Here is a 19,820-nt window from a genome sequence, read left to right as displayed (position 1 = left end):
CGGTCCCGGGGCCTTACCTGACTTCATGGCCTTCAAGCCCTCCACTATCTCTTCCAACCCGATCGGGGCCCCCAGCCCTTCTACCAGCTCCCCGTCCATCTTCGGGAAAGTCAGCCCCTCCAGGAAGTGCCTCATCCCGTCCGGCCCCGCAGGGGGTTCCGACCTTTACAACCTGCTGTAAAAATCCCGAAACGCCTTACTCACCCCTGCCAAGTCCCCATCCCCGTCAATAACTTTCCCATTTCTCTATCTGCCTCTTCTTTCTGAGCTGCGTGCAGGCATCCTGCTGGCCTTCTCACCATGCTCGTATTTTGCCCCCCTCACCTTTCTGAGCTGTTCCACTGCCCTCCCTGTGGTTAACAAGCCAGAATCCGCCTGTCGCCTCCGCCGTTCCCTTAAAAGCCCTATCTCTGGAGTCTCCGCGTACCTCCTGTTGACTTGCAGAATCTTTCACCAGTTGGTCCGTCTCTGCCCTATCCGTCCTGTCCCTGTGAGCCCGGATCGAGATCAGCTCACCTCTCACCACTGCCTTCTGTGCTTCCCAGACGACCGCTGCAGAGACCTCCCCCGAATCATTTACCTGCAGGTAATTTTGTATACATTTCCTCAGCCTCTCGCACACCACTTCGTCTGCCAATAACCCTACATCTAACCTCCATTGCAGGCGCTGATTGCTATCTGTACTAACCTGCAGGTCAACCCAGTGTGGAGCATGGTCCGAGATCGTAATCACCGAGTACCCAGTGTCCACCACCCCTGCCAGCAAGGCCCTACCCAAAACAAAGAAATCGATCCGAGAGTATACCTTATGCACGTGCGAGTAGAAGGAAAACTCCTTTACCCTCGGCTGCCTTCATCTCCATGTATCCAACCCCCCCACCCCCCGATCTGCTCCATGAACCCTTTCAGTTCCTTTGCCATTGCTGGCACCTTGCCCGTTTTCGAGCATGATCAATCCAGGCCGGGATCAATAACTGTATTAAAGTCCCCTCCCATGATCAGCTTGTACGAGTCCAGGTCCGGTATCTTCCCCAACATCCTCTTTATAAATTCCACGTCATCCCAATTTGGAGTATTTACATTAACCCGCACTACCTTCATCCCCTCCAGCTTACCACTAACCATAATATATCGACCCTCCACATCCGGAACTATTCTACCTACCTCAAATATCACCCGCTTATTAATCAAGATCGCAACCCCTCGTCTTTGTATCCAAACCCGAGTGGAAAACCTGACTGACCCAGCCTTTCCTCAATCTAACCTGGTCCACTACTCTAAGGTGCGTCTCCTGCAGCATTACCACATCTGCCTTCAGTCCCCTCAGGTGCACGAACACATATGCCCTCTTAACACTCGAACATTCCAGGTGATCAGCCTAGTTGGGGGGCAAAGTCCCCCCCCCCCCCCTATCAGCCATCCCCTTTCTTGGGCCCGCCTCCAGCCCATGCGCCACGCCTCATCCGGCCCGCCACCCGGCGGCCCCCGCCACCGACCTCCTCTCTGTCCCTCCACCGAAGTCCCTCCCTCGTCAGCAGAACCACTAACCCCCCTCCCCCCACTGGCAACACTACTCTGAAACCTAACCCATACAATAAACTAAACATATGCACACCCCCCACTGATTACCTCACACTTATGTGGACACTTAAAAGCCCAAGCCTAAATTTTATCCATGGACACGGGAATAAGGGCAGCACGGTAGCCTTGTGGATAGCACAATTGCTTCACAGCTCCAGGGTCCCAGGTTCGATTCCGGCTTGGGTCACTGTCTGTGCGGAGTCTGCACATCCTCCCCGTGTGTGCGTGGGTTTCCTCCGGGTGCTCCGGTTTCCTCCCACAGTCCAAAGATGTGCAGGTTAGGTGGATTGGCCATGATAAATTGCCCTTAGTGTTGGGTGGGGTTACTGGGTTATGGGGATAGGGTGGCGGTGTTGACCTTGGGTAGGGTGCTCTTTCCACGAGCCGGTGCAGACTCGATGGGCCGATTGGCCTCCTTCTGCACTGTAAATTCTATGATAAATTCTATGACACCAGCTGCTTCAGTGTCTGAGGAGTCAAGAATTGTTGGTCACCACATTGCTTGCTACATTATACCAAGAATTTATTTCTAGAAATAAAGTTTGTGACATAATAAAGACTTACAAAAACCAAAAGAAAATGTACAGCAAATTCAGCCTGTCCATACAAAAAGCATTTTCTGTACCTGAATCAAACATTTCTTTTGGAAAGAAACCCGAGGTGGTAAGCTGCTGTTTCCCAATATGAATCATGGTGTAAAAGTTTTAGAGATATTTTTGAACTGACAGCAAAACCAGCCATCCATTGATTCCCCACCAATGAAATTTACTGAGAATGGAAACGCTAGAGAAACGTTTGGATAAAGTCATTATATTCTTTTTTGTTCAAACATCAGAGACAAAGTAAAGTTAACTTCTTCAGGAGTAATTTTCCTAATAAAATCAAGCTTTATTCAAAGATTCCTTACAGCATGTTACAGCATATTAACAAACAAACCTCAATACAAAATGGAACTGTTTTGTAATATATTCTTCCCAGCAGCTGCCTTTATTAGTTTACACTGAAAACTCTAAAATAGTGCATCATTAATGGTGTGCAGGACTGTTTCTATGTCGGAGGAAAATTCAAAATTAAAGCCCTAAATAAAGTTTTAACAGTTGTAAGTTATATGTAATCAATAAGGAAAGATATAAATAAGGCTGAAATGTTATCTATTTCTTGGCCTTTATTATAAAAAGTCAGTCCTATAAACATACAGGTAGGTAACCGTTGCTGCCCTGTAAACCTGCAGAGATTTATTTACGAGTGCACGGTAGTCATCTATCTGCAGTCAGGAAAACACAATAGAAAAGAAATTGTGCCGCACCCGACTACAGATGTGAAATGAGCAGCTGCCTGAACAAGTTGGCGCATCAGAAATGTCTGTTCAGGCCACATTACATGGAACTAGCAAGCTGTGGTTGTCAACTGGTATTCCAATGTGGCTCACTGGGCAGAACCAGGATGTACAAACACGTACATTGCAAGCAGTCAGGGTAGCTCCAGGGGAGGAGAAGTAATTGGGAAGAGCACTAATTTCATATCAAGGTTGAGCACTAATTTCATATCAAAGGGTTAAGGGGGGGGGGGGGGGGGGGGGTAAAACGTTCCTCGTCTCTGGCAGTTCCTTTGAGAACGAGAAGGTAGATCATTGCAGAGCCAGTGAAACCAGTCAGTTTGTTGAGTGCAACCTCTTGTTGAGAGTTTTATCAAATTCAAGATTGGGGGCTCTGAAACAGGTATTAGGCCCTCCTTGGCGCATGCAGGCATATTTATTTTTCTTCTTTTCGTTTTATAAATTTAGAGTACCCAATTCATTTTTTCAATTTAACATGGCCGATCCACCTACTCTGCACATCTTTGGGTTGTGGGGGTGAAACCCACGCAAACACGGGGAGAATGTGCAAACTCGACACGGACAGTGACCCAGAGCCGGGATCGAACCTGGGACCTCGGCGCCGTGAGGCAGCAGTGCTAACCACTGTGCCACCATGCTGCCCTATGGCACACAGGCATTTTAATGCCTGTTTAAAACAGTCACCAATGATGCCTGAATATCACCTGAATCATCGGGATTAGCATAGTCCTTGGGTCTTTGGGGCATTGGAGATGGCCTATGAAATTGAAATTCACTTCCAAGAAACAGACTAAATGAGGCGCAATTGTGCCCCATTAATTTTCAACAACCAATCAAGAAAACAGTAACTTCTGTGTCTCTGGGGAGATTGCTTACAAATATCTTCACAAAATATTTATCTGAAGATGTGGATCATTCACAAACCTCGGCAATTCCATGCCCGTCTTACAAGAGAATAACTGCTTACTAACCATGAATAATGCCGCAACGATCTGCTAGTCATTTGGAATTTTGTCGTTGTAAGGAGGGAGTAACAAAGTTTTGCAAAACAACAGAAACAAAGAAAAGAGCAAAAGGAAATCTATTCATCTATTTATACCCTGTTCTGGGAAAACAAACTTCCCCAAAACTGATCATGTTTCTAATGTTGCTTAGTGACAATAAGGTTACGAAGCATGTCGAACGAATTTCCATCAGGTTGTACTGTAACAATGTCATCATCATCCTCCTGCTTAACTTGAAGAAATCCAGAATCATCCAAACCAACAACCCATGCTGCAGGACCGTCCTCTTTCCACAGTCGCACCTGTGTGCCACTATCACAAAAAAGAGCAAAAATCAATAGTCACAAAAAGATGGTCCTGTTTATATGAATATAGGATACAATCGAATTTATGGCTATTCATTAGCATGAGTTTAACAAATTAATTTTCAACTATATTTTAAAGAATTGAAGAGGTTGCACAAGAGGCCAGATTTCTTTCAACGATTCTAACCATTGTTCTGGTTTTTAAAAAGCAGCAAGGGTACATTTATGATCCAAGTTTAGGATTAATGCAAAATGGTTTTGATTTCACAGTAATGATAACATAAATCCAGAGTTGGATCCTGACCTGTCTCAAGTGAAATGGGGTATCCCACATGTCAAACTCTGACATTGACTTTAAATATGGTTAGTAATCTAACTGTAGCTCTGTTGCAACGCAAATAAATATTGCACTATTGGTATAGTTGTCGTGAAAATGCATCATAGAATACCTAACCTAGAATACATTTTTATTCATGATAATAAATTAACATACTTTACAGTACAAAGATGAAAGCTTATCTCATTCATCCAAAAATTGGCAAACAAACAGATCGAGCCAATAACTTCTTTTCCCAACTCTGCACAGTCACCACTTCAATTCCCCAAGGGACCTCCTCATATACATGTAAGGCGGCATCATTTACAGACACGGAGCTGAATTTAACCCAAAGAAGGAACAAGCTTGGGTTGGTTCTTGATAAACCTCTGGAGTTTGCTTCCCAACCCAAGGTCCACACATTTGTGGCTTTAACCGAGGCCCGAAAGTGGGCGGATGTGGCCAACCTGATAGGAGGAAACAGGCTATAAATATATATTATTATAACTATAAATATGATCATGAGGACGTGAGGGTGTCAATCAAAGTAAAGGTGGAAGGTGACTCCTTATGTGACAGAACTTTTACTGACCTTGCCTGCGAGGAATGCGTCATAAGAAATTGGAGGAGTAGGCCATTCGGTCCATTAAATAAGATAGTGGCTGATCGGATTGTGGCCTTAACTTCACCTTCCTGCTTGTCCTCCTAACGCGCAACATCCTTGCCAATCAAAAATCTGTCTAACACATCCTTGAATATATCATTGGCCTAGCCTCCACTGCTCGCTGGGAAGAGAATTTCCAAAACTACTGATATCCAGAGATGAAATTCCTCCTTATCTCAGTCTTAAAAATGGGAGCCCCCTTATTTTTAAACTGTGCTCCCTAGTTCTAAATTCCTCCACAAGAGGAAACATGCTCTCAGCATCTACCCTATCAAGCCTCCTCAAGAGTTATTTATTTGCTCATGGGATGTGAGCATTACGGGATAAGCCAGCACTTCTTGTGCAGCCTTGAGAAACTGGTCGTGAGCCACCTTCTTGAATCGTTGCAATCCACGTGGTGTACACATACCCACAGCACTGTGAGGGAGGGAGTTTGAGGATTCTGACCCAGATACAGTGAAGAAGAGGTGATACAGTTCCCAAGTCAGGATAGTGATTGGCTTGGATCAACTTGCAGGTGGTGGTGTATCCATGTGTCTGTATGGCAACTGCTCGGCCCAGGACCGTAAGAAACTTCAGAGAGTCGTGAACACCGCCCAGTCCATCACACAAACCTGCCTCCCATCCATTGACTCCATCTACACCTCCCGCTGCCTGGGGAAAGCGGGCAGCATAATCAAAGATCCCTCCCACCCGGCTTACTCACGCTTCCAACTTCTTCCATTGGGCAGGAGATACAGAAGTCTGAGAACACGCACGAACAGACTCAAAAACAGCTTCTTCCCCACTTTCACCAGACTCCTAAATGACCCTTATGGACTGACCTCATTAACACTACACCCTGTACACTTCATCCGATGCCAGTGCTTATGTAGTTACATTGTATATGTTGTGTTGCCCTATTATGTATTTTCTTTTATTTCCTTTTCATGTATTTAATGATCTGTTGAGCTGCTCGCAGAAAAATACTTTTCACTGTACCTCGGTACACGTAACAATAAACAAATCCAATCCAATCCAATCCAATCCTTTATCCTTCTAAGTTTTAGATGTTGTGGGTTTGGAAAGTATTGTTGAAGGAGCCTGTGGATCTTGCAGATGGTACAATGTAGATGTAGATGGAATCTTGTGCTTTTATAATATATCATCTCTTATTCTTCCAAACTCCAATGAATACAGGCCCTCACTCAAGCTTTCATCATAAGACAATCCAAGTATATCCTTCTTTAAGTAAGGAGGCCAAAACTGTACACAGTTCTCCAGGTATGGTCTCGCCAATGCCCTGGACAATTGGAGCAAGGCATTCCTACTTTTATACTCCATCTCATTTGCAATAAAGACCAACATTCTATCCGCCTTCCAAACCATTTTCTGTACTTGCATCCGAGCATGTGATTTCTGTACAAGGACACCAAGATCCCTCTGCACTGCATCATTCTGGAGTCTCTCTTCATTTAAATAATATCCTGCCTTTCTATTTTTCCTGCCAAAGTGTACGACTTCACATTTTCCCATATTATACCCCATCAGTTAATTTATTGTCCATTCAACCTATATCCTATTGCAGACTCCCCACAACTTGTTTTCTACCTACCACTATATCAGCTGCAAGTTTTGCTACAATACAGTTGGTCCCTTCATCCAAGTCATTAATATCGATCATCAATAGTTGAAGCCCCAGCACTGATCAATGCAGAACTCCATTAGTTACAATTTGCTAAATGAAATGACCCATTTAACCTGACACTCTACTTCCTGTTAATTAGCCAACCCACTGTCCATATGATTATGCCACCTCTAAAACCATGAGCTCTTATTTTGTATGTGGCACTTAATGGAATGCCTTTTGGAAATCAAGCAAACTATATCTACTGATTCCCGTTTATCCTGCTTGTTACATACTCAAAGACTGAGTATCTGTCAAACACAATTTTCCTTTCCCAAAACAATTATGATTTTCTCAATGTCCTGCTGCTACCTCCTTAATAATGGAATCTGGCATTTGCCCAATGACAGATGTTGGACTAACTGCCCTACAGTTTCCTGCTTTTTGCCTTGCTCCTTTGTTCAATATTGCAAGTTTCCAATTTGCTGAGTCAGTCAGGAAGTTTTGGGGAAGCCACAATTCGGGAGTCTCTCACACGGATAACATGTGTCATTCATCTGTTTCCCATCCTCAGACCCAGCTTCCATCAGATCAGTCAGTAAACATTCTTCTCATTGAATTGGTTTCCCCTTTACTTTGAAGACACCAAGCTCAACTTTACCACCACCTCATTTGATTATTCCACTGTTTTTATGCTGATAATTTATTCAACATCCAGTCTAAACTTTAGTCAGACAGAAAACATCATCTGCAAACTTTGCCACTAACTTCACTCCCTCATTGTTGACTTCCTTCTCCTTTTTAGCCACGGTTTTCAACTAAACCAGATTGATCGCAACCTTCCAACCTACTACCCTCTTGTTCTACAGTAACTCCTGATTAGAGGCGGCACGGTGGCACAGTGGTTAGCACTGCTGCCTACGGCGCTGAGGAACCGAGTTCAATCCTGGCCCCGGTCACCGTCTGTGGAGTTTGCACATTCTCCCCGTGTCTGCGTGGGTTTCACCCCCACAACCCAAAGATGTGCAGGTTAGGTGGATTGGCCACGCTAAATTGCCCCTTGATTGGAAAAAAAAATTATTGGAGACTCTAAATTTATTTTTTAAAACTCCTGATTCTACAGTATCTTATTTTTTAATCCTTATCCTTGATATTAAAACCCGGCATGGCTTCAAACTCACCATTTTTGTAATCTCTGTCAACACCAAACTCTTTGCTCCTCTGACTCTTGCTTCTAGTGCATGCTCCCTATCTTCACCCCACCATTAGTGGTTATGTTTTCAGCTATTTAGGTTCCACACTCTGTAATTCTCTCTCTGAACCCCTCTGCCTCTACAACTCATCCCTTTCCTTAAAATCAAGCTTCTCTTCATCCCCTCTAGGGATTCTCTTCATTCTTTGGCTCGGGGTTGATTTTTGTCATGTATCTATGAAGTATTTTCAGATATTTCTCCATGATAAAAGATCTGGGGCGAAATTCTCCGGTATCGGAGAGATGTCCGCCGACTGGCGCCCAAAACGGCGTAAATCAGTCGGGCATCGCACCGCCCCAAAGGTGCGGAATGCTCTGCATCTTGGGGGGGCCGAGCCCCAACCTTAAGGGGCTAGGCCCACGCCGGACTAATTTCCGCCCCGCCAGCTGGCGGAAAAGGCCTTTGGTGCCCCACCAGCTGGCGCGGAAATGACATCTCCGGGCGGCGCATGTGCAGGAGCGTTAGCGGCTGCTCACGGCATCCCCGCGCATGCGCAGTGGAGGGAGTCTCTTCCGCCTCCGCCATGGTGACGACCGTGGCGAAGGCGGAAGGGAAAGAGTGCCCCCACAGCACAGGCCCGCCCGCGGATCGGTGGGCCCTGACCGCGGGCCAGGCCACCGTGGGGGCACCCCCCCAGGGCCAAAAACCCCCGGGTCCCCCCCCCAGGACCCCGGAGCCCGCCCGCGCCGCCTTGTCCCGCCGGTAAGGTAGGTGGTTTAATCTACGCCGGCGGGACAGGCATTTTAGCTGCGGGACTTCGGCCCATGCGGGCCGGAGAATCGCAGGGGGGGCCCGCCAACCAGCGCGATTCCCGCCCCCGCCGAATATCCGGTGCCAGAGAATTCGGCAACCGGCGGGGGGCGGGATTCACGCCAGCCCCCGGCGATTCTCCAACCCGGCGGGGGGTCGGAGAATCTCACCCCTTATATAAACGTAATCAGTTTTGTTCACTGAACAAAAGCAATGTTATATGATGCAATTGGACTTTGCCTTTCCTAGATTGTTTTATTTTAGTTCGGAAATGTGGTAATGCACCAGTTAAAAACATACAGCCCGGTTATTAAAAAATACACTCATTGATCAATCCACACCTTTTACACCAGCAAGTTATTGTTGCAAAATGCAATATAGTGCCTCTGGTAGCACCAATCGAAGCCCTTGTTTTCAATTCAGGAAACTCCAATATGAGTCCAGATCAGCAATCAGTAACATATTATTTTGCACTGACTGTTGTTAAGAGACACTCATAAATTGTATTCTGGCAGTTTTGGTGTAATCCCAGCGAACTTTTTTATTTACATACAAAACTCCATTCTAATTTATCACTCAGTAAGCTGGGTCATATCTCTTAACCATGACTGAAACAGAAAATGCTATGAAATGTCTTATTCATGGCTAGCAATCAGGATATAAAACACATGGGGCTGGATTCTCCGCAGCCCCACACCGAAATCGCATTTGGCGCAGGGGCAGAGAATCGACTTTCTCTCCGAAATCGGGCCCGGCGCCGCTCCGGCGATTCTCCGGGCCCCGCATAGCCACGCATCCGTGAATTAAACCGTGTGGCTGGGGGGCCTTTGCCAGAGGCCCTCCCAGCGATCCTCTGCTTCCGACCGCCTGAGTTCCCAAAGATGTGGAACTCAGTCCGCAGCTGCCCTGGTGGGGGAAGGCGGGGGGATCAGGCACTGGGGGGGCCTTTTGGGCGGCCGAGGCACAGATCAGGCCAGTCCAATGCAGGGGCGCGCGACTGTTGTGGGGGGACCTATATTACGCAGCTGCCTCCGCGGTCCGAGTAAGTGCGGTGGCCCGTATCCCCAGCCAAAGCTGCGTGAAGCTCCCCGGGTCCCTGCTAGCCCTCTGCAGGTAAGTGAATCGACTTTTATTTATCTCAGGAAACTGCGGAGTGCAACGCCAGCGTTCTTACGCTGGCCTGGTGACATGGCCTCATTTTGGGAGAATCCGGTCCAGGAACTTTATCCAAAATAATTATGAGCCTGTAACTGGATGTCATTTTATCCTTCACAGAAACATTCAGGATAGTTTTGCAATTCATTTTTTTCTTAATTTGTAGAGATTAAATCCATTACATTCAACATTTCTGTGATGCTGATTTCATTGCCAATTGGAAGAGAATTGTAAATGCTGGTGTTAGACAGGAAGATAATATGTATTCATAAGTTGATTTTAAAAAGCTGTTCCCAAGTGGTCCTGTTGGTACAGCCATTGCTTAATTTGGAACCAAATGATAAAAAGAAAGGGGAGGTTCAATTCCTAGTCTCTGTCAAATTAGTCAATCTCATTCATGATAAAGATACTAACATTTTCCTTAGCAATCTGGGGGAAGGGAGAAACAAAAACCAAGATGGGGAATAATTGGATGTTTTAAACAAGCACAAAAGAAAAGGCAGCAAGTGAAAATAAAAGTTTGCAATATTCTGCACTAGCGGTATTCATCTCCAATCTAACTCGCAGCAGTACAGCAGAGATTCAGCAGGTCAGTCAGGATACATATTGTTAGTTGACAAATACGAACTACAATTTCATTGGATTAATTCAGTTTTAAAATAAGACGGTTCAGAGAGCACAGTAAAGGAAAAAAAAATCATTTGGTGCTTATAGGTTCATTTATTCAGGCAGCTCATGGTTCAAGCGGTCATAAGAATTCATTTGGATGTAAATTTTTCAGCCTGTCTGCTAAATAGGCCAAACCACTAAACTGGCAACTGTGTTATACCAAATGCAAATCAGAAAAATGTTCAAATATGTTTGTATCATTTCCCAATCTTTACACAAATTCTAAATGACACAGTTGCTACACATTACATTCACAGAAGTTCCATTGTGCTCCGCACATTACTTTGAAGACGGCATTGATTAAATCCTTCAGTTGAAGAAAAGCCCAACCCAGCATACTGTTAAACTTGGCCCACAGATTTTCTGACCAGTTACCTTACGCTATAGGATTGCATCTGATTTTTCCCAAAACATTATAGATGTTGGTAAATTTTCTTATTAAAGTATGTGGAATATTTTAAAAATGCACAAATTGAAACACATGCTGTTTCCTAAAACAAATATGCAAGGAACACTAATGTTGCCAAATTTTCTAAAATGCAAAGACACCTCTCAATCTCTTCCTGGCATCTCTTGCCACTCAGGTCTCAACCACTGGACTTAAATCCAATATGAGGAAAAAAAACAGTATTTTCTTTTCAACTCCAACATCTGAATCATTCTCTGTTAATCCAAGTATTTACTTTGTGTGTGTGCATAGCCCAATGCTGTGTCTCCAGCACTCCCTGTCCTTGGTTCCTCGTAAAATGCACTGCCAAATCTTTCTTTGTTCAGGCAGCTTTTCAATGTGGTCTTTGCAAACAGTCTACTTGAACTGCAGAACCAGCCATCTTTTGTAGAGGACAAGAACTTACTTTTAATGATTTTGGAAGCACCTGCCTGCAGTGTGGTAGCATAGTGCGGAGTCTCAATACACAGTTCTATGAAGTGACACATTAAGGCTTTATGTCCGAGACTCCTACTCAATCTCTGCTGCTTGTCCCAAGTTGTACTTATGTAGAGAACTGACAAACAGCCAGTCAGGCCAATGGAAGGAGGGGAAAATGAGAAGGGCTCAACCCAGAAAGCTAATTACACAACTTTACAGCAATTGGTTTTCGTGCAGCATTAGGAAGAAAACATCTTTCAGAGTTATCCTCATTCAAACCCATGCCTGCAGAAGCAGCATTCTCCGATTCCAGCTGCCAGAAATTTGAATTATAAGCAAATGTTAAGAAAGTTGACCGTTTGTTTTGGAAGAGACATCAAGACAATCAAGTACAATGTTAAAGATAATTTATGAAGATAATTCACATTGAAGATCCACACAGATTACTAACTATGGCAAAAGCTTCAGGCATGAGGGAAGCCAAACTTTTTTTAAAAAGTAAAGAGCAATAAGCAGAAAGAATGAATGGGCTCAAGAGATAATAAAGGTGCAAGAATGCTGCCACTGCAAAGTTGATACAGAGCAGTTTGTGTTGGCATGGAAGTATAATTTGAAAGTCGGGATCCCAATCCGATTCCCTAGTGCACTAATGTCAAGCATTTCTAAGACTAGTGCAGATATTGAGCTCTGCAAACAAACTTTTTGAAAGCAGACTAACCCTGGAATTGAGCTTGCTGTACACTCCTTGCAAAGGCATCAGGGCCGCCTTGATGGATTTTGCAGCCAAAACAGATGTAACTTTCCTTTGATTCATGTTAGCCAGCTCCAAAAGGTATATTCACCATTAACAGTATCATCTTCATGTTCTTCCGACTCAACAGATAGCAGCAAGTCTCAGCAAAAATAAAGTTCATGGGAAAGAGATAACCTCTCATTTTTCAATTATATTATTTACTTTACAAGATATATTGTAACTGGATTCATTCGACATATATTTTCTACCATGGTTTGTTTTTACTAACCTGTGCACCCATCGTTTATAGTAGAGTGGCAAAACTCCATTTGGCCCTTTGTTCTGGAAAATGCTGATCAGATTTTCAAGAATGGTGACTGTCCTAGCCATTAGCTGGTCTATCCGAAGTGGCTGCAGTTCTGTCCCATGCTCTTTGTTATGTTGCTGGATGATGTCGTTGATGCAGATAGTTGGGTTGCTGTTATTTACATTGAATCCACAGCCTTTTAAAGAAATAATAACAATTTGACAAACATATTTGATTCCCAAGAGCATAAACAATATTGGCTAATCCAGTAGCTTAAGATGCATATAACTATAACATTTCAATCAATGGACAGCATGGTGGCACAGTGGTTAGCACTGCAGCCACACAGCGCCAGGGACCCAGGCTTGATTCAGGGCTTGAGTGACCGTGTGGCGTTTGTACGTTCTCACAGTCTAGAATCATATAATTTACAGTGCAGAAGGAGGCCATTTGGCCCATCGCGCCTGCACCGGCTCTTGGAAAGAGCAGCCTACCTAAACCCACACCTCCACCCTATCCCCATAACCCAGTAACCCCACCTCACTTTTTCGGACACTAAGGGCAATTTATCATGGCCAATCCACTTAACCTGCACATCTTTGGACTGTGGGAGGAAACCAGAGCACCCGGAGGAAACCCACGCAGACACAGGGAGAACGTGCAGACTCCGCACAGACAGTAAACCAAGCCGGGAATCGAACCTGGGACCCTGGAGCTGTTAAACTGTGCTAACCACTGTGCTGCCGTGCTGCCCTTATGTGCGTAGACTGCTCCGGTTTCCTCCCACAGTCAAAAGATGTGCAGATTAGTTTCCAGAGATAGTGGGGAGGGTTCAGAGGGTCGGTGCAGACTCAATGGACCGAATGGCCTCCTTCTGCACTGTAGGGATTCTGTGGGAAATGGGGAACATTATTGTTTTAAAGATACCAGAATTATACGGTCATTCTAAGTGCAATATCAATAATCTCTATCAACTTGAACTGTATTATTAATACTTCATTTCTAACTATGCTTTGCTAATAAAAACAGAAAATACTGGAAATGGTCAGCAGGCTGGCAGCATCTGTGAAATGGGAAATGGTTAACATTGCAGGTGAATGAATATTCTGGTGAAAGGTCACTGACTTGAAAAGTTAACTCCATTTCTCCTTCCACAGATCCTGCTGGACCTGCTGATTATTTCCAGAATTTTCTGTTTTTACTTCAGATTACCAGTCTCCGTGGTATTTTGCTTTTGTACGAGTTTCCAGATCATCCAATGACAATTTAAAAGCTTGGAGGAAAAAATGCTCATTCCGTGTAGGTAATTGGTTTTCTTGCTTCCACTACAAATACTGGGGGCATAAAATCTTTTCATCAAAGTATAACAGTGATAGATGGTGACAGTGACGATTTAAACACATGTTTATTTCATGCACTTATGGTCACAAAATCACATTTATACTATCAAAACCTGTGTTATTGCATAAATTTGGTCAGCCAGATTTATAGATATTATGCAGCAAAATAGCTTCAGTATTATTGTCATGTCCATTTGTTTTGAAGAAAATAGGCAATAAGATTGGAGCTGACTAGCAAGGGCAGTGATCTACATCTTATCAGACATTGGAGTGTGTGGTATTCTTCCCTAAAGATTCTTTTCAATTGTAAAAATTGGAAGCTACATTATTAACCGTCTTTTAATGAGCACAGCATTTGAGTGATTCACTTAAGGTCTTCTGCTCTTGTTTTATATTCCATCATGATGGCTACGAATCTTTAGCAGATGTACAAGGAGCAAAAGGTTTCACAGAGATCTCTTTGATCCCAATGCCATTCAACAACTCTGTGAACAAGAAGCTCACATAATCATAAAAAGGGCTGTTCTAGTGTCAAACTTTTGTCTGAAACCAGCATGGTCGGGATTTAATGAAAAATTTGTTACGTGTGTCAAAGATGTGTTTTTAATATCTGAACTCACTTACAAAACGGGAGGCATGTACCGTCAAATTACTTCTTCAACAAAACCCAATATTTGAAAGAATCAGTTTTAAATGATTCTAATCGAAGTGTCCAATTTTCAGTAAGCTATGGTGAGTGAAGCGAAACCGAATTGAGTCAACCCAGTACTACGTGGATGCTGATAGAAACCAAATGTGCAATTTATAGAATTTGTCTCACTACGTAGGAAAAAGCAAAAATAACACATCAGTAACATGAGATAAACTTTGCACTAAAAAATTTTGGACAAGAAATATTTTGTTGGTTGTCAAGTTACAAAGCAGTAGACACTTTTGAGGCTTAAGTTGCATGGGGGCGGGGATGGGCAGGGGTGGTCATGGTGATGGGGTGAAAAGGTTATTACACCATACAACAAAAACCCTGCCCAGTACAAGATTCTAAATTGTTTCCATTTGAATGTAGGAATTACTGGGCCTGATGACTCCAATTCAACAGGCCCATCTCTTTTGAGATGCAAGCTCTCAGCTATAGATACCCTAGCTTTGGTGGGATTCCACAAGTAAGTGGAGGAGTTCATTTTTTTCCCTCTTATGACCTCCTTTCAATTGTAACGCCTTCAGATCAAGCCAAGGGAAATAGAACTGTTAAAAGAAAAGTCAAAAGTGTGGTCAGTTGCTTGATCAGCAAAGAACTATCAATATGACACTTCCCCTTTATGCATGGTCTTGCTCAGAATTAGGCGATTCAGAGATAGTGGAGGCATAACATATGCAGAACCTTCCAAATTTCGGGGACGGGGTATTTATGGAATTGGTTCACAAGTTCCAGGATAGAATTGATGAAATTAAGTGCTTTCTACTATCTAACATACACATTAAGACACGACCCAAAATAAAACTTGCTTCTCACATTTCCCGCAATAATTAAATGATGGTTTTAATTTTCCACAATTCCCTCGAGTCGGGAAGGTTCCATTAGATTGGAAGGTAGCAAATGTAACTCCTTTATTCAAAAAGAGGAGACAGAAAGCAGTAAACTAAGGTAAGTTAGCTGAACATCTACCATAGGGAAAATGTGAAAAGGCATTATTAAAGATGCTATAGCAGGTCATTGAAAAAATTCAAGGCAATCAGGCAGAGTCAACATGGTTTTGTGAAAGGGAAATCATGTTTAACTAATTTATTGGAGTTACTTGAAGGAGTCACATAGGCTATGGTTAAAGGGGAACCAGTGGATGTCCTGTACTTAGATTTCCAGAAGGCATTTGATAAGGTGCTACATCAAAAGTTATTTCAGAAAATAAATTCTCATGGTGTAGGGGGGTCACATATTGGCATGGATTGAAAATTGGCTAACTAACAGGAAATAGAGTTGGCATAAATGTGTATTTTACTGATTGGCAGGATTTTGCGAGTAGTGTGCCATAGGTGTCAGTGCTGGGGCCTCAACGTTTTAGAATGTGTATACATAACTTGGATGAAGGGACTGATGATATGGTTGCTAAATTTGCTGATGACACAAAGATAGGTAGGTGAGTAAATTGTGAGGAGGATGTAAGGAGACTGTAAAGGAACACAGATAGTTAAGGTAGAGGGCTTAACTCTGGCAAATAAATGGAGTATCATGTGGGTAAATGGGAAATTGTCCATTTTGGTAGGAAGAATAAAAAATAAAATTATCTAAACAGTGAAAGATTGCAGATCTCTGAGATACAGAGGGATCTGGGTGGCCTAGTGAATCACATAAGGCTAATACACAGGTACATCAAGTAATTAGGAAAACCAATAGAATGTTATTGCGGGAATTGATTACAAATGTAAGGAGGTTATGCTTTAGTTGTACAGAGCATTGATGAGAGCGCATCTGGAGTATTTTGTAGAGTACTGGTTTCCTTATTTAAGGGAAGATGTTACGAGAATCTAATACCAGGGATCGACGCATTGTCTTATGAGGAAAGTATGGAGAGGTTAGGTTTATATTGTCATGTGAGAGTACCTTTAAGAAATGGGTGTTTAAGAAATGTACCTTTAAGAAATGGGTGTTTATCAGTGATGTCAGAGTGTGGGTGGAGCTGGGCTGTGTCCGCTTTTTACTTTCATTTTAGGCTGTTTGCTGCAGGGTGCGTTTTAGTTTCGTTTTCAGTGTTGGAGCTAAAGCCAGACAAAGCAGGTGTACTGCTGTTCTCTCTGCCATGAAAAGACTATCTCTTGATCATTTGGTGAATTCAGAATTATAAATGTTCTCAGTAATGAATGTAAACCTAATGTGCTTCTGCTGAAAGGTGTTTCTTTTGTCTTCTGGATGTTGTTTGGGAAATTAAGGATATATTCTTTGGGGGTTGTATTTGAATTAATGGTTGCTAAGATGTTCACTATGTTTTAAAAAGGTTAACTTGAGTTCATAGAATAAACATTGTTTTGATTTTTAAAATTACTTTTCCATTTCTGCTGTACCACACCTGTAGAGTGGGCCGTGTGCTCCCCATACCACAATCTATTAAAAGTTGTGGGTCAGGTGAATTCCATGATACATTTGGGGTTCTCTAAACCCTGGCCCATAACAAATTGGGGGCTCGAGGGGAATAAAAGTCTATCTATTGGATTAGCTTAGTGAACTTAAAGACAGTGAGGGGGGATGAGCATATTGTGGTTGCTTTTCAGGTGTGGTATTCTAGTTTAAATAGGGAGTGTGTTGTGGACAATGGCTCTTTCAGAGGCTCAGACGTTTTTGGGGGTGGAGACGGTCACACGCCGTACCTTACGGACAGAGACTAAAAGCAGACGGTTAGATTTGGCAGAAACATTGCAATTAATATTACCTGACAAAATGAGAAAAGTTGAGGTAATTATCGCGGTGGCTAAGCATTTAAAATTGCCTGAGATACAGGTTGATCCATTGGAAATGGCAAAAATTCAGTTACAAATTAAACAAATGGAACATGAGAAAGAATTAAAGCAGCTTGAATACGAAAGAGGAAAAAGCAAGAGAGAGGGTGACAAAAGAAAGAGAAAGAGATAGAGAGGAAAAAGAAAGAGAGAGAGGAAAAAGAAAGGAGAGTAAAGAAAGGAGAAAAGAAAGGAGAAAGGAAAGAATAGCCCTGACAGAACAAAAAGAAAGAGAAAGGGAGATACAGATCAGGGAAAAAGATAGAGAGAGAGCTTGTACTTCAGAAAATGGCCATGAAACATGACAGTCAGTTAAAATTGGCAGACGTAAAGGGAAACGTACAGTTGGATGATAGTGATGAGGATAGTGAGAAAGAACGTCAAAGTCGAAGACTTGGTGGGGATCTATTTAAATATGTCCAAGCATTGCCAAGGTTTGACAAGAAGGAGGTGGAAGCCTTTTTCATTTCATTTGAGAAGGTGGCTAAACAAATGAAATGGCCACAGGACATGTGGGTATTACCGATTCAAACAAAGCTGATAGGCAGGGCTAGTGAAGTGTTTGCATCACTACCAGAGGAGGTATCTGGTATCTGGGACGTATGAGGAGGTGAAAAAATCCATCTTAGGTGCACATGAACTAGTGCCTGAAGCCGACAGACAAAGGTTTAGAAATTTAAGGAAAGAATTTGGTCAAACATACATGAGTTTGAGAGGCTCAGAAAGAGTAATTTTGACCAGTAAATTATGTATTTACTGACCTATGTAGCACTCGGTGTTTTAGTAAGGGAGATAGATCTGTGACAGCAAGTCACTGCGCTAGGTCACATTATAACACTCTTTCAGATGGAGCAGACTCAAAACACATGACATCTGACATTGTGATTCTGCAGTGTAATCTCTTTTTTTTTGCCAACTGTGAGGTGGATCAGGGATTAAACATTACAGCTCCTCTAGAAAATACCCATTAACTCAAAACCATTAGCCACATCCTCGCTAAAAAGGCAAATCTAAAGATTACAAAACTTAACACATCAAACCAACACACACATTGCACACTTGACCTAAAAATACAGTGAGATTGAAAATCAAACTAACAGTAGCTAGGGAGAGATGGTAGAGATCATGAAGAACTCACAAATCATACACAACAACATTTATTTTATGTTGCCATACATGCACAATCATCTGTGTAAAAAGGTCTGGGCCGGGATTCTCTCCAATCGGCCGGCGGGCCGTACCGGCGCCAAAGAGTGGTGTGAACCACTCCAGCGTCTGGCCGCCCGGAAGTTGCAGAATCCGTCTGGCGCTGGAGTGATTGGCGCCACGCCAACCGGCGCCGAAGGGCCACCGCCGGCCGGCGCGAGTTGGCGCATGTGTGGGAGCGCCAGCATGTTCTGGCGCATGCGCAGATTCGTTGGCGTGATCCCTGCACATGCGCAATGTGTTTCTTCTCTGCGCCGGCCATGGCGGAGCTTTACAGAGGCCGGCGCGGAGAGAAAGAGTTCCCCCACGGCACAGGCCCGCCCGCAGATCAGTGGGCCCCGATCGCAGGCCAGGCCACTTTGGGGGCTTCCCCCGGGGCCAGATCCCCCCCCCCCCCCCCCCCGAGAACTTCGCAGGCTGCCCTCAGATCTAGGTATAGATCTTCTGTAATTCACGCTGGCGGTACCGGCCGAAAACGAGCGGCCACTCGGCCCATCCGGGCCCGGAGAATCGCCGGGGGGGGCCACTGCCAACGGCCCCCGGGCAGCAAGACGTGATCCCCGCCCCCGCCAACAAAACAGCGCCAGCGTTAGGAGTGGCGGGGCGGGATTCACTCCGACCCGGCAGGTGGTCAGAGAATCCCGCCCCTGATCTCTGATGAGGAACGAGGATGGGAGGGAAACAGTTCCCAATTCTAACTAGGGAATTATCCAACTTTAGTGTCCTCATTAGTTTTGTATGAATCCTAAAAAAACATATCCTATATGCACTTATGTCCTGTAGGAACTTACCACATTAATTAGCAGCTTAATGATACAAATTCATTAAGAACCAAAAACATTTGTCGCACCGTTAAAATGAATAAAATACTTAATATTTTTAACATAAAGACTTAACAATGATATTTGTTTTTTGGAAGCATGCAAACTTTATTTTTTTCCCCTTTAACTTTATTGGATATAAATTTGAAACTATTAATATGTAGGCATTTAAAACATACCAATAAGTACGTGAAAAGTTGCTCCCATCAAAGTAGAATTAACCAGGACACCACCCAGCTTCATGAGATCACTGTAGTAAATATCATTTGGCCATTTAAGTCTCAGATCAACATCCTGAACAAAAAAGCAAGGTCATATTACAGGACATTATTATTCATATCTTAGCATAAATAAAGAAGAAACAATTCAAGAAGAAATGCAGAAGGAATTCAATAAATTCCTAATCGATTGCTCTTGGTG

The 19,820-nt window shown here is 43.5% G+C and overlaps 1 protein-coding gene across 3 annotated transcripts in view; it reads right to left on the bottom strand.

Annotated features, from left to right (window-relative positions):
- Window positions 1–2,445: 2,445 nt before the first annotated feature.
- Window positions 2,446–19,820, bottom strand: part of hlcs (holocarboxylase synthetase (biotin-(proprionyl-CoA-carboxylase (ATP-hydrolysing)) ligase)) — a 187,955-nt gene continuing 170,580 nt past the window's right edge. For all 3 annotated transcript variants that reach the window (XM_072513331.1, XM_072513330.1, XM_072513332.1), the window contains exons 9-11: window positions 19,580–19,694; window positions 12,530–12,743; window positions 2,446–4,233 (exon numbers count right to left, since the gene is read on the bottom strand). In XM_072513331.1, coding sequence (XP_072369432.1) covers window positions 4,059–4,233; window positions 12,530–12,743; window positions 19,580–19,694 — 504 coding nt within the window. In that variant the 3' untranslated portion in view covers window positions 2,446–4,058. The remainder of the gene's footprint in view (window positions 4,234–12,529; window positions 12,744–19,579; window positions 19,695–19,820) is intronic.

Source organism: Scyliorhinus torazame, chromosome 8 (genome assembly GCF_047496885.1).
Source record: "Scyliorhinus torazame isolate Kashiwa2021f chromosome 8, sScyTor2.1, whole genome shotgun sequence".
NCBI lineage: Eukaryota > Metazoa > Chordata > Chondrichthyes > Carcharhiniformes > Scyliorhinidae > Scyliorhinus > Scyliorhinus torazame.
Note: the sequence above shows the minus strand (reverse complement) of the source record. Positions and strands in the feature narration are given on the sequence as shown.